Source organism: Neomonachus schauinslandi, chromosome 3 (genome assembly GCF_002201575.2).
Source record: "Neomonachus schauinslandi chromosome 3, ASM220157v2, whole genome shotgun sequence".
Taxonomy (NCBI): domain Eukaryota; kingdom Metazoa; phylum Chordata; class Mammalia; order Carnivora; family Phocidae; genus Neomonachus; species Neomonachus schauinslandi.
The window spans coordinates 105897513-105913150 of NC_058405.1; the positions used below are offsets into that span (position 1 = coordinate 105897513).

The 15638-nt window shown below is 34.3% G+C and overlaps 1 protein-coding gene across 1 annotated transcript in view; it reads right to left on the reverse strand.

Moving 5' to 3' along the window:
• The window catches only part of LRP1B (LDL receptor related protein 1B), a 1499204-nt gene that overhangs the window by 951931 nt on the left and 531635 nt on the right, over positions 1 to 15638 (reverse strand). Inside the window, exon 6 of the mRNA XM_044913608.1 lies at positions 13220 to 13477. Coding sequence (XP_044769543.1) covers positions 13220 to 13477 — 258 coding nt within the window. The remainder of the gene's footprint in view (positions 1 to 13219; positions 13478 to 15638) is intronic.

Genomic DNA, 15638 nt, shown 5'->3' on the forward strand with positions numbered 1-15638 from the left:
AATTATCATATTTCATCTTATATAATATAATATTATAGTATTATTATTGTTTATTATTCATATTTGTCATATTTCTTAATCTACCCAAGTGACAGACCCAGAATCTGAAACAAAACAAATAAAAAATGATATGTTTTCCTGCATTATTAGTTCCAATGTACAATAAGAGAAAAAATGTACTGATGTATTTCTAGTGGACTGATTCTGTAAATAGAGGTTTAGTTGGACCAATGCTATCAGTTGCATTGGGTCTGGTAAAAAAAAAGAATCCAAGTGAGAAACCCAAAGACCAAATATCTGTAAGATGTTTCCTCAGGTATGTTCACTACTAGCAAACATTTTAGATTAAACTTACTCTACTGTTAAGATTAATTACATGATGGTAATGAAATGGCATGAGTTCTTTGGAGACATATACATAATAAAAAACCAATAAATACCTTTGGACTGTTTCTATTTATTTTATTTAAAAAAAATTAAAAGTTAAGCCCAAGAGTCAAAAACAATCACAAATGATCAGTTTAATTAATTTGACATGGGTGGAGATTATTTCTAGGATTTACAGTGATGCATCCTGAAGGTTTTAGAGCATCTCTGAATTAAAGAATAACACAGGAGAAATCCAGATTTAGTCTATCACCACAGTGACAAATTTACAGTCCTCCACCTCAGACATCTGATTCTAATGTTAGTTTAAGAACTGTACACATAGAATAAGAGTGTTTTTTTGTTTGTCTGTTTGTCTGTTTTTCTGGGGATTTGTCCCATGACACTCCAGAGGGATACACCAAGAAATAAATGTACTTCTATTTTTAGAATGAAGAAAAGAGAAGGTTTTAGTCACTTTGAGTGCCTATAACAAAATGCCGTGGCTTGGATATCTTAAAAAACACAGATTTATTTCCCACAGATCTCGATTTTGGGAAGTCCAATTTCAGGGTGCCAGCTGATTCTGTATTTAGAGAGAGCTCTCTTTCAGGTTCAGACACCATCTTCTTTCTGCATTTTCACATGGAAGAGAGAGAGATCTCTGGTCATCTCCTCTTCTATAATGGTATTAATCCCATCTTGGGGGAATCTACTCTTATGACTTCACCTGAACCTAATTACCTCTCAAAGAGCCTACATCCAGATACCACCACATTGGGGATTAGGGCTTCAACATTATGAATTTTGAGGGTACACAAACATTCAGTTCCTAGCATTCAGAACCATGAAATACTCAATGTATATTGTAATCTATAGACAAATAAAATGATTGCTAACAAAAAATTCTGAAATTTTATTTATTTTTCAAAATAATTTAAATAAAATAAATAAATAAATAAGGCATATAAGGCATATGCATCCCCTAAAACTCAAAGCCCATCTTAGATCTAATTTTGGGTAAGAAAACACCTATTTTTAAAACTTTGGTTCTCATATGCTGATACTACTTGATTTCAATATCAATATTATTAGTTTAAAAGTAATGTTTTTTTTTTAAAGTTCCAGCAGAAACCCTAAGAAAATTATGTATTTGTTGAATATCTGGCTATAATAATCTTGCAATACTTTTAAACTTTATATAATGATGCCTAGAAATAAATCTGATGCTTCATTCAATATGAACTACAGACATACCTTGGATATATTATGAGTTCAGTTCCAGACAACCACAATAAAGCGAATATTGCAAAACGCATGTCAAATATTTTTTTGTTTGTTTTCCAGTGCATATAAATGTTATTTTTACACTATAATGTAGTTTATTAAGAGTGCAACAGCATTCTGTCTAAAAAAAAACAATGTACATACCTTAATTAAAATGTGCTTTATTGCCAAATAATATTAACCAACACCTGAGCTTTCAGGGGTCATAACTTTTGCTGACAGAAGGTCTTGCTTCAATGCTGATGGTTGCTGGATGATCAGGGTGGCAGTTGTGAAGGCTGAGGTGGCTGTGGCCATTTCTTAAAATAAGATAATGATGAAGTTTGCCACATCAATGGACTCTTCCTTTTACCAACAGCCTCTCTGTAGCATGCAATGCTATTTGATAGCATTTTATGCACAGTAGAACTTCTTTGAAAATTGGAGTCAATCCTTTCAAACCCTGCTACGCTGCCTTATCCCCTAAGTTTATGTAATATTCTAGATACTTTGTTGACATTTCACCAATCTTTGCAGCATCTTCACCATGGTTCCACCTCAAAAACCACCTTCTTTGCAACTCTTCACGCATTCAAGTTTTATCATAATAATGCAGAAATTCAGTCACATCTTCAAGCTCTACTTCATAGTGGCAACCAAAATGGTAAATCCTTCCCAGAAGGGTGTCAATTGCTTTGCTCATATCCATCAAAGGAGGCACTGTCCATGGCAACTATAGCCTTAAGAAATATATTTCTTGGGTGCCTTGGATGTCTCTGTCAATTAAACGTCTGCTTTCGGCTCAGGTCATGATCCTAGTGTCCTGAGATCGAGCCCCATGTCGGGCTCCCTGCTCAGCAGGGAGACTGTTTCTGCCTCTCCCTCTGCCTGATGCTCCCCCTGCTTGTGCCTTCTCTCTGTCAAATAAATAAAATCTTTAAAAAAAGAAATATTATTTTTTAAATAGTAAGACTTGAAAGTCAAAATTACTCTTTGATCCATAGGCTACAGAATGGATGTTGTGTTAGTAGGCATGAGAACAACATTAATCTTGTTATACACCCCTAGCAGAGCTCTTGGGTGACCAGGTGTATTGTCAATGAGCAGTAATATGGTGAAAGAATTCTTGTTTTTTTGTTGTTGGTGTTTTGTTTTTTTTTGCTTTGTTTTGTTTTTTGTTTTTTTGTTTTTGCAATAGGTCTCTACAGTGTTCCTAAAATATTCAGTAAGCCCTGTTGTAAACAGATGGGTACTGTCATCCAGGCTTCGTTGTTCCATTTACAGAATACAGGCAGAGTAGTGTACCATAATTCTAAGGGCCCTAGGATTTTTGGAATGGTAAATGAGTATTGGATTTAACTGAAAGTCACCAGCTGCATTAGCCCAACATGAAGTCAGGCTATCTCTTGAAGCTTTGAAGCCAGGCATTGGCTTCTCCTCTGTAGCTATGAAAATCCTAGATGGCATCTTCTTCCAACAGAAGGCTGTTTTGTTTACACTGAACATCTGTTTAGTGTAGCTACCTCCATTAATGATATTAGCTAGATCTTCTGGATTACTTGCTATAGCTTCTATACCAGCACTTGTTCCTTTATCTTGCACCTTGCAGCTTCCTCACCTCTCAGTCTTCACAGAATTAAAGAGAGTTAAGTTCTTGTTCTGGCTTTGGTTTTAGTTTAAGGGAATGTTGTAGAACATTTGATCTTTTATCCAGACAACTAAAACTTTCTCTATATCAGCAATAAAGTTGTTTCACTTTCTTATCACTCATGTGCTCACTGGAGTAGCATTTTTCATTTCTGCCAAGAACTTTTCCTTTGCATTTACAACTTGGCTAACCGGTGCAAGTATCCTAGCTTCCAGCCAGTCTTGGCCTTTGACATGCTCTAAGATTAATCATTTTTACCTTTTGATTTAAAGTGAGAAACACGTGACACTTTCCTTTCACTTGAACACTTAGAAGCCACTGTAGGGTTATTTATTAGACTAATTTCAATACTGCTATGTCTCAGGGAATAGGGAGGTCTGAGGAGAGAGAGAGAGAGAGTTGGGGGAATGGTCGGCTGGTGGAGCAGTCAGAACACTTACAGTATTTATCAGTTAAGTTCACTGTCTTACATGGGTGTGATTCATGATGCCCCAAAACTAGGACAAAAGCCCATCAAATATCACTGATTACAGATCTCCATAAGAAATATAATAATGAAAAAAACATGAAATACTGGAAGAATTACCAAAATGTGAGACAGAGACATGAAGTGAGAAAATGCAGTTAGAAAACTGACATCTAGAAACTTGCCACTAATCTTTGGTTTGTAAAAAATGAAATGTATTCAAAGTGCAATAATGCAAAGCACAATAAAATAAGGAATGCCTATAAGTTGAAAACCTTCTGGAAGGGATTTATTAATCCGAATGCCATTTAAAACATTTCTGATTCATGGGAAAAGGTGAAAATATCATCATTCACAGATGTTTGGAAGAAGCTGATTCCAACCTTCATGGATGACTTTAAAGGCTGCAACACATCAACGGAGGAAGTAACTGTAGATGTGGTAGAAACAGCTAGAGTCCATTGTATGGCAAACTTCATCACTATATTATTTTAAGAAATGGCCATAGCCACCTCAGCCTTCAGCAACTGCCACCCTGATCAGCCAGCAACCATCAGCATTGCAGCAAGACCCTGTGTCAGCAAAAGTTATGACTCACTGAAAGCTCAGGTGCATTATTTGACAATAAAGTATATATATATATATATACAGACTAATAATAGATATTAAAGATATATTAAAATAAAAGATAAATTAAAATAAATATTAAAGATTTATTTATTTATTTTTAGAGAAAGAGAGAGAGAGAGAACATGAGCAGGAGGGGTCAAGGGAGAGGGAGAGAGAATCTCAAGCAGATTCCTCACTGAGAGCAGAGCCCGAAGTGGGGCTTGGCCCAATGACCCCAAGATCGTGATTGGGCTGAAACCAAGAGTTGAAGGTTTAACTGACTACACCCAGGCGCCCCAGTAATATTTTAAGCAAGTTATGTACATTGTTTTTTTTAGACATAATGCTATTGCACACTTAATAGACTATAGTATAGTATAAAATTTCCTTCATATTCACTGGGAAACAAAAATATTTGACTTGTTTTATTGTGATATTCACTTTATTATGGTGGTCTGGAACTGAACTGGATATGTCCAAGATAAGCCAATATAATTCAAGGGGAAAAAGTTGGAAAATTGAGCTTGTGTTTATCAAAATAATTACCTTGAATCTCCTTGCAATTCTGTGTGAATCTCATCCCATGGAAATAGGATGGACAATACTGAGAATCCCAAAATAAAAGCTCAGGCCTAACACAGAATGGGATGGAACACTGAGATGATAATTTGCATAGTTCACACATTAGAAGCATTTTGCCTCAATTATCTGTAGTTTAGGAACAAACATCTTTATGCATAAATTATCTAAGTACCTGCTGTAATTCCCAATGGCCTTTTGTGTGAGTAATCACAATCATAACGCACCCCTCCAAGTTCAAAATTTTTGTGGAGATACCCATGATAATTCTAATTTAGTCAGTTATATTCTTCTTACAAACTAAATCCTCAAAGCTCTGAGAGAGTAAAACTCTCTGATACAGAGAAAAGTTTAAAAGAAAGCTTTATTTCATTTTAGAATGTCTTTTTAAAAAAGTGTTATTCCTGTTCAGAACTTCAGAGACAACTAAGTACCTTTCTTTGTGATAACAAAAGCAAACAATAAAAAGATTATTTTCAAAACCTACATGTGTATGTCAGTAGAATTCAATGATGTCATCTTTCTTCCTGCCAGACATAACCCTTTGTTTTGTTTTGTTTTGTTTTGATGTTCATGGAGGAAGATGAAATACTTGACCAGTTCCTGAAATCAGTTGAGAGGAGACAAATAATAGATGGGTCTAATGGGGTAATTTGGAGAAAATATGGGAGTCTTTTCTTGAAGTAAATTGATGATTCCAAGGAAAGATAGGAAACTGTGGAAAGCACACTGACATAATGTGAATTAAAAAAATGGTAATTCTCAAGGAGTAGAACAAAACAGTAATAATCAGCTCCTACACTGGTTTTACTGAAGTTGTAAGTAACTATGCTAAAGCAAAAAAAATAATTTCAACTAAGAAAGAATTGATATTAACTATTTCTAGGTAAAAGACCCCCAAAAATCTATGCTGGGTACCCTGGATTTGCTCTTATCAATCTCATTCTGTTTTCTGCCCATTTGAAGAGATTGAAAAGCCTTGAACTATCTTTGCCACACAAACTAGAAGCTAAGTTTTTGGAAGCTAACTGACAGGCACTTGGGAATTTGGAAGTAAAAGTAGGAGGCTACTTTCCTGCCCATTTTAACATTTTAGACTGGGAAGCACAATTGTTGTAAATAAGACATTTGCTTGGAGTAGTGCTCAGTGTCCGTCCTCCAGGTCCGTGACAGGAAGCAGTGTGGATGCAGCAGGAGTGGCCTCAGCTGCATCACAAGCCTTCCTGCTTCCGGATTGCAGCTGGGGACGTCCAGTCTCCAGTTACCAAGGGCTTCAAAGGCAGCTGCCAATGCAGCGGTAGAAAGAGAAGTGGGTTTTTACTTCCAGCATAGTTCTGGTGCAGAGAATCATGGTAGCCTCTAAAGTTCTGTGTTGTCTGATGTCTTTTCCAAAGGCACAGTCTAGAATTCTCTCCTCCATGTCTTCCAACAATTTTGAGAGCATTCTGTATTAAAGCCCTTCCTGATTCAAACAGTGAGGTATCTGTTCCCTGCACAGAACCTGGACTGATGTACCAAAAATTATTCAGAAAAAAAAAGTATTCTTTCAGACATAGTGAGTCTTCTATAAAGGAGAAGTCAGACACTTTATAATAATTTTGATTTCATCTACCTCTCACAAGTCCAAACAAATCATCAATATATTTTTAAACAACACAAACAACCAACTAAGTCTTAAGGCCAGGTGAGGTATTTCACATGGATAATAAATTGTTCTTACCAGTTCAGAAAAGTTGAATTGTTCTACCAAGCCACAAGGGAAACCATAAAGGTTTTTGTTGCTATTATTGCTGTTGTTGCAAAATAACATCTCCCAACAACAACAACAAAAATTAAATAGAAGTTTCTTTGGCTATAGAGTTATTGCCTTTTTGTGACTTTTCAGGATTAAAAACACTCTCTAGCACAATTTTGGGATGTGTTTTATTACAAGGGAGTTTTTGGAAAATTAGTGTCAATGTTGACTCATAGTACATAGGGCTTCCTTACCATTTAGTTTTGGAAATATAGCATAACTACCTATTTTTGAGTGAAACTAAACTGAATAATAACATTTAATATAGAGAGTTTAGCAACTTTAGCATCACCTTAAACAGGGAGATTGAGATGCTATGGATTAATTCTCACATTAAAATAACAAAAGTTGCTAAGAAAACATAACGTTATCAAGTAAATATTGTCATTAAGATGATAACGATTTACAGAATATCTTAAGTCCACATTTAACCATTAGATTTGCAATTTCAGGGACGCTGTTGGAGTTGTTCACCAAAGGATTAGCAGGCTTTGGAGAATTATTTCATGTTTACCAGACTCCCAGGAGACCAAGAGATCAACCAGAATGTCAATTTGTCAATTTACAACTACTGATAAGATGCTCCAGTGAGGGGCGCCTGGGTGGCTCAGTCGTTAAGCGTCTGCCTTCGGCTCAGGTCAGGATCCTAGGGTCCTGGGATTGAGCCCCGCGTCGGGCTCCCTGCTCAGCGGGAAGCCTGCTTCTCCCTCTCCCACTCCCCCTGCTTGTGTTCCCTCTCTCGCTGTGTCTCTCTCTATCAAATAAATAAATAAAATATTTAAAAAAAAAAAAAAAAGATGCTCCAGTGAAACAATTACTAACAGAAACCCTCCCAACAAATTCTTTCCTAGAGGAATTTATGGTGAGAGACCAAACCTGAAAGTTATTTGTTAAGCACAAAATCAAAGCAAAGGGAATTCCATATAATGGAGTTGAGGCCTTCTAAGTTTTATGAGGTGCTTAGAAAATTATCAGGACTACTCTATGGAATGCTACCTTTTTGACAACTAGAACACCTATGAATATGTCCCCAACACAGTGTATTTTTTTTTTAATCTAGACCTGTATTTCACAAACATTTTAAAAATCCTTCACTATCTATATTATCATCTGTTTACTTGACATTGCTATTTTTTTAAATTTAAATTCAATTTAATTAACATATAGCATATTATTAGTTTCAGCGGTAATTTAGTGATTCATCAGTTTCATATAACAACCAGTGCTCATTCCATCAAGTGCCCTCCTTAATACCCATCACCCAGTTACCCCATTTCCCCCACCCACATTCCCTCCAGCAACCCTCAGTTTGTTTCCTATAGTTAGGAAGCTCTTTCAGTTTGTCTCCCTCTCTTCCTCTGTGTTCATCTGTTTAGTTTCTTAAATTCCACATGAGTGAAATCATTTGATATTTGTCTTTCTCTGACTGACATTGCTCCTCTATCATCAAAATGTTTTTGTCTCCATATTCTTCCTAACTCTGGAAAAAAATATTAAAATTTTAAAGTTACCGGACACTGCCTATATTTTAAAATTAGTACTAAAATATACTCTTTGCTATCATCCTCAACCACAAATGATCTTTTAGGCTAGGCCTTTTCCTGGAATGAATTTCACATATGTGCAAATCTTTATTGCATATCTAATTCCTGTCAGCTCCAATTCTGAAACAGACTCTGGTGTTGTTATCATAATCTCAAAGTATGTGGTATTTGGACCCTATATCCTTTGTGTGCAAACTAAAAGTAATTGGGCCATTAGGAAGAAAAAGCTAAAAAACTGTGATTATAGGAACTCTCTATAGCTTCTTGCACACATAGCTTGTATAGCTTTAGTCACAAAGACAGTAAATATATAAGAAAGTGATGAGAGAATCCAATCTGAGTGATTCTCCCTAAGACCTTTAAAACAATATTTCTCAAAGTGGATAACATAAAACCCTAGATATTTGGGATGTTAATACATATTAGGCATATATACACACTCATACCACCTCCTTAGAAACAAATATCCAAAGAAACACACTCACAGACACACCCACAAAAATATCAATCAAGTGTTCAGTACTCAAGTAAAGGAAATCCTGGGCTACACAAAGTAAAACAGGTACTTTACCGAAGGGTTCTGAATAATCTTTAACATGCTATGTGCATATAAATCTCCAATAGGTTCCACAGCATGCAAAATTTCCTAAATCCATTTGACGACAAAATCATTTTTCCAAAAATGTCTTACAGAACTGGTGTCCCAAGGAGCATGTTTTAGGAACTTGTATTATAAAGAGACTGAAGTGTACCTATTGTGAGTGATTAGGTGGGAGAAAAATAAGAAAGGGATAAAAAGGCGGAAGAAACAAATGTTTCTCCTCTCATACACACACACACACACACACACACAGAGGAATATCTCAAATTACAAGAAAAACACAAAGTAATGGAAGGGGAAAGTATGTTTAAATCTGGGCAGGATCTTAGTCGTTATGTGAGTAAGTTCTTTCATTTTAAAACTATTTGCATAAGGTCAGGTAGCCAGTTAATGACAGAGCTAGGACCATATCAACTCACCATTCCTTTTACCCCAAATATTGTGGCGAAAGAAATATAAACCAGTGTTAAAACAAATGTACAAGTCGCAAGATGTTACAGTCTGAAAAAAATAAAATTTAAAATTAAAAAACCCAGAATCTTAATCAAAAACTGAAGTGCTACATGCTAGTTTTATTACTTTGCTTAATTATGCTCCTTCTTCTCACTGTCTTTAGAGTTGATGCTAAGTTCTTATTGTAAATGTGTCTACAACATCAAAAATTTCTAATGGTCAAGGAATATGAGGAGAAAAAAATGCCTATTTTACTTGACATAAATTCTTTAAGGAAATGCAAAATAAAAAGAAAGAGTTAAATAATCATTATACTTATAGAGAAAAAATTATCAAATAAACACTAAGTCAGAAATTATTTTACTAGAGCTACTTGCCATAAAAATAATAGCTTCTTTTTTTCCTTCTCTTTTCTCTCCTTCCCTCATTTCCTTCTTCCTTCTATCACGATAGAGTTTATTAAGACAGAAACAGGTTTCAGTAATTAGATGTCATGGATTTCAAATATAGTATATGACTTATTTATTCATCATGAAAAGAGCATTTTAATTTTCAAGTTTCGGATTGATAGATTAGGAAAACCTGCCAAAAATTTTGTTCTACCTGATATATGGCCTCATGATGGGATCATCAAGAGAGTCCCACTTTGATTATTAAAATCTATAATGAAACAAGCAGACACGTGAATCTAGACAAAAAATACTATGAGAATAATGGTTTAAAAATTCTATATAACATCAAGCAAAATTTATAGGGGAATACATTTCTAGTGTGTAAGGTATATTTGACCAAATTCATAGGAAAAAAAAAATAACAACAATTGAAGCTTAGCACATGTTTAATATCTGCTTTGGTGAGTTTCAAGCATGTTGCCAAATGACAGTAAATAGTAATTTAGTTCTTTGCAGCCTGACAACTGAACTAACAATAAATACAAATTTATAGAGGAAAGAGTGCTGAGAGTGTTTTTTGTTCTTCTTTTCTTTTTACTAGGTGTTCAGGACAGTCTTTTATGATTGCGTCTTGATTGTAAATCAGAATGGTTTACTTACTTCAAAGTATAAATTCACCTAATGTTAATGTAAAAATTAAGACATAATTTAATATCACTGCCTACAACATTAAGCATATGGTATCAAAAAGGGAATTCTGAAAGTTCTCTGGAAATGTGTCCTCAGATCAACATCTTTGCTAATTTTAACTGTCTCTCTCTCTTTTTTTTTTTTAGAACTCAATGGGTGGCCTGATAACTTTGCTAAAATTCCAGATCCCAGCAGGAATATGTGGTATTAACTAGCTACACACACACACACACACACACACACACACGCAAACACATCATAGATATTATTTGTGGAAGATGTGGGAGGTTCTTTGAAAGCACCAGTATTTGCCTTTCTAATGTAGAAGAAAGAACATAAGATTTAGCTGTCCCATGTCTGCCTTTGTTCTAGCCACTCGGGATTGTCTAATATATCTGAGGTCTGTAGCTGAAATTTTTTTCTATGACAAAACAGGAAGGACAGAAATGTGGTGTGTATCCAGTGAGATGAGATAGAAAATACAGATTTTAATATTGCACTAAAACTGTTTAAATAAACCATTATGCAAATTTTAAATGCAAGTAAGTTTGACCTGTAACGATTGCTTTCCTCCTCATTTTTTGAAAAAAAAATTTTTAATATTTTGTTTTCAAAAGAGAATGCTTTTCTGAGGCAAATTCAGAGGAAAGCATCTATGGAAGAGTGGATAGTGACAGGTATCCAAGCATACTCCCATCAGTTCATTATTTTTGTTTATATGGTACAGCAGAGATTTTACGTAATTATACATGCAAGGAATATTCAAACTTCATTATCAACTCAAAAACTGTCACAGTGAATGAAGAGCCCACCATATCCAATGGCAGCTATCCGCTGACATGTTGATAAAATGCATGGTTTACAAGCAACGATAGAGGAGCCCAGCCTTGCTCACACCTCTCCTTTACTCCCATCATTAAATTACTTCCACACATTTAATCACTTTTTTCTACAGTGACTGAAATTGCGTAGCTTAAATCTGACTTTATCTGACTTCGTCAAAAAACATTTATCCTAATTAGAAGATTTCCATTGCATTTATTATTTATAATTCAAAATGAATGTTCTATTCAGCATTTCAGTGAATTGCTTAACAAAAATTTCTTTCATTTTCTAGATTTGCCAAGAATTGTCACATAACTCAAATGTATTCTAAGTTACAAATTATATTCTATAGATGTTCTAATGTGCAATTGCTTGACCATCCCTAGATGTACTAAAAAAATAAAAAAATAAAAAAAATAAAAGTTGTTTGAAAAATACATATTACAGAAGAAATTGCTACTACTAATAGAGCATGTTACATGTAGAAAAGTTGCTCAAGTAAACCTGGAAAATAATTTTACCTGGCAACTTAGTGAATATCCTCGCTGTTTGACTGCCAGTATTCATTCCATTTGCAAGGGACAAATGCATTTGGATTAGTTAAGGTAATCACTAACATGGCAGAGACTGGGGCCTTTTTTTGAACAATTTCCAACAGCTGGCTCAGCCAATGGCTGAAATACTCAAGTCACACAGCAGTACTCCTTGTGTATGTAGCCCTTGTTATTTATTATTTATTAGGAATTATCATTTTCCATAGAATCATTGAAAATAGCCAGTGTTTACTGCTTTCGCTAGGCATTTTCATCCAGTGCTGCAAGAAATGGCTTTAACAATTGTTTTATTTACATTAAGAGGATTTTCAAAGCATTGGATTCGATTTGTTAAACATTTATTTATGTTCATTTAACTATATACAATCATACCTTTATATTCCATTTTTTATAATTTCTGCCACTGATTCATTTAATATAGTCATACTTATTATATATTACATGGTATTATTTTCTTACATTTAATAAAGATTAATAACCAATTCCTTTAACTGTATGTCAAAAATATTAATAAAATATAATTATTGAATCCAAATCACCATTCTACATCTGAAAACTACATTTATTCTTTCAAAGCACTGGGTTTTTTTTTTCCTTCTTAGCCTGACTGCACATTTTTCTTTATTTTTCTACCAATTTTTATGTTAGCAGTGTTTTCAAGAATAATTTTTTTTCTGTAAATCATAAAATAAATGGACATATCTTGAATTTCTCATGCATACAGTTTCCCCAGGCAGGCACAAATAAAATTTATACTCCTATTTTGGAGGGGTGGAGTTCAGGAGAGGTAGAGAGAGAGAGAGAAAGAGAGCAAGCAAGCACCAGCGCAAAAGAAGGGACTTTTTTGTGTGTCTGTGTAACAATGTGATTTCCATTTACGGTAATATGAAGGAAGTACAGTTGCTAGTTTGTGAATTTCTGGCATGAGAAATCAAAGTAAATCAAAATCACAAATCACTCTTTTGGAAGATGCATAAAAACTCTGATTTGCTAAGAAAGAAGTCAACAAACAGAGGTAGTTGTTACCAATTAGCATAAATCTAATAGTTTTAAGGCATTTTAACAAACACTACAGTTGATGAGCTTATAATTATCAACTCTGTTTCTTGCTTTTTAAAAATCCCACCTTCACTATCACATTGTGAACTAACACTCAGTGGCAAATTACAATTCTCCTTTAGATGACACTGGAATAAGCATTAAATAAAGAATTTAACTGTAAATTACTACTTACATAAACAATGAAACTATATGTGTATGTGTGTGTATATTCAAAACAGGTAGTGAATACATTTATTTAAGCATATTCATATTTGCATATATAGGTTTCCAATAGCCAAATACTACGCTAGAAAAATCTAAGAATCCTGTTTACTGATCTGTAAATGAAATCCTTAAAGGATGATATATAATATGAATTGAAATACTCACTGTGGAAGGATTGAAGAATATTGATTGTCCACTCATCTGTTAACCTTCCTGTTTTTGTTATCTGGATACATTTGAGATGATTTGAAGATTCTCTTGATTCAATCCAACAAATCATGTCTTCATTATAAATAAAATCCAGAGTATGGATTTCATTTCCATTGACTGAGCTCAAGGTTGCCATCTTACTTCCATTGAGATAGAAAACCTCGATTGTTTCAGAATTTGCAATTAACAGCATAGGCAACCTATCTGTAGGTTCTGGAATAAAAGAGAAAGAAAGAAGTGAGTTCAATCAGAGTCAATTTTTTTTTTCACAATTTTACATCACTTACTAAAACTTATTCCTATATTTTAATGCATCTTTAAAATAAAAAAAAATGCTTGCAAAGTATTTATTAATAGTTCCTATATATGCTTCACTATATATTTCAGTTCACTTCTTTAAGGAAAACATAGACCACTAAGCACTTGTATTCTTTATTTTCTTAGTTGTAATGTGTTGTGTAAATGTGAGGACAATGCTATTTACTTTCATTGTTGGTAAATAAAGTAAGTTCTGTTAGTTGTTGTTTTTTGGCTTTATTTTGTGTTTTGTTTGTTTGTTTTGTTTTTTTAGCAATGAAGATGGATCTGGACTGACCTCTCCATACAGACTTATAGGCTTCCCTTGTGAGCAAAGGCATGCCTTTTTGAGGTGGATATATGAAGCCAGAAATGGATTTCTCTGGAGTGAAACATGCAAAGCTCATAGGCCCATACAAACAGCACCTGTGACTTCAACCACACTGGCTCCTTGACTGACCCAAATTCCCTTAGTGACTAGATTATAATTACTGAGCTACTTCTTTCCATGTTCCTTCTCTATAGTCAGGAAGATAAGATTGTAGAAATAAAAGAAACTTGTTTGATATTACTTTTAGAACAATTCATCTTTGCTTACATTAGGATTAGTGAGATTTTAATGAATATGTACTAATTGACCAAAATTTCAATGCTTGTTAAGATTTAAAGATAACAGTAAAATTTCATGTAAAATTAGTTTTGAAAAGGTTCAGTGATACAGTCATAATCAGAGTAGCTTCTGTGCTAATTAGGAAATAAAAAATTTGAAAATCTTCAATTCCTCTTTTTTTCTGCCTTACATCCAAAGTACCAATAAATATCTTTGATTCTGATGCCAAACATATGAGGAATCCCACCATTCCTCAGTGACTATTACTAACTACCACCCTGCTCCAAGCTGCCATCATCTCTCAACTAGATCATTCCAAGAGTCTTCTAACTGGTTTCTCTGCTTTCATCAATGCCCTCCTCCTCTTTAGTCTATCTCAACTCGATAGCCAGAGTTATACCTTTAAATATTAATGTCAATTAAGTCAGTCTTCTGCCCAATTCCTCAAAAGGGTCCCATTCCAATCAGAGTAAAAGTCAAAGCCTTCATAATGCCCTATAAACCCCTCCATGATCTATATTCATTACCTGTGTGACCTCATTTCCTTTTTCTCCTTACTACTCTCACCCTTGCCATTTCCCTCCAGACACACCACCCTTCTTACTGTTCCTTAAACAACAAGCCAAATAAGCTTCCATCTCAGAAGCCCTTCCTTGTTCCTAGAGTAATCACCCCCATATATATCAGAAAGCCTGACTTGCTCACCTCCTTTATGGTATTATTTGAATGCTACCTTTCTGGTGAAAACTTCTCTTACCACTTTACTTTGTAAAAATTGCAAGCCCCTACGAACTCTATATACAAACTCCCTATAAACCTTCCCTGCTTCATTTTTTCCCTTTAATGACCAAACATTGTAATATATATTGTTTTTCTGGTTTATTATTTTCTACTTCTGCTGCTGTATCCCTAGTATTTAGAATCTAGTGGTTATTCAATTAAAATTTCTGAATACCTAAAATGGACACACGGAATTCTTGCAGAGTTCTTTAGAAGCATTTGGTGAAATGTTACAAAATAATTTGGTTTTCTTAACCGATGAATGGAATCCAGAGAAAGACTGGCTAACAGAAAATTTCATAAACATCATTTGATCATTCAAGAAACTGACACTGAACATTGTAAAGGTAGGACAAAAGCAAATATGTATATTATGAGTAATATAATTAAACAAGTCTAAACTTTTAAAAGATTATTTAATGGTCTTCATCATTTCTGATGTGAGTAGGGACATCAGGCTCCTTGTGTTTTACTCAGATAGAACAGCATTTGGATTTTTACCCCCTAAGGAATTAACTCAATCAAGGCATAAAATTCTTCTCCACGTTCAGAGAGACACTAGAAGTTTTTGACTTAATAAAAACATCAAAACAAACAAAAATAAACAACAATAAAAAGTCTCAATGAGATTATACAATTTATTAACCCAACAAAAAAGAAGTCTCTAAAATGCAGAGATCATTTTCA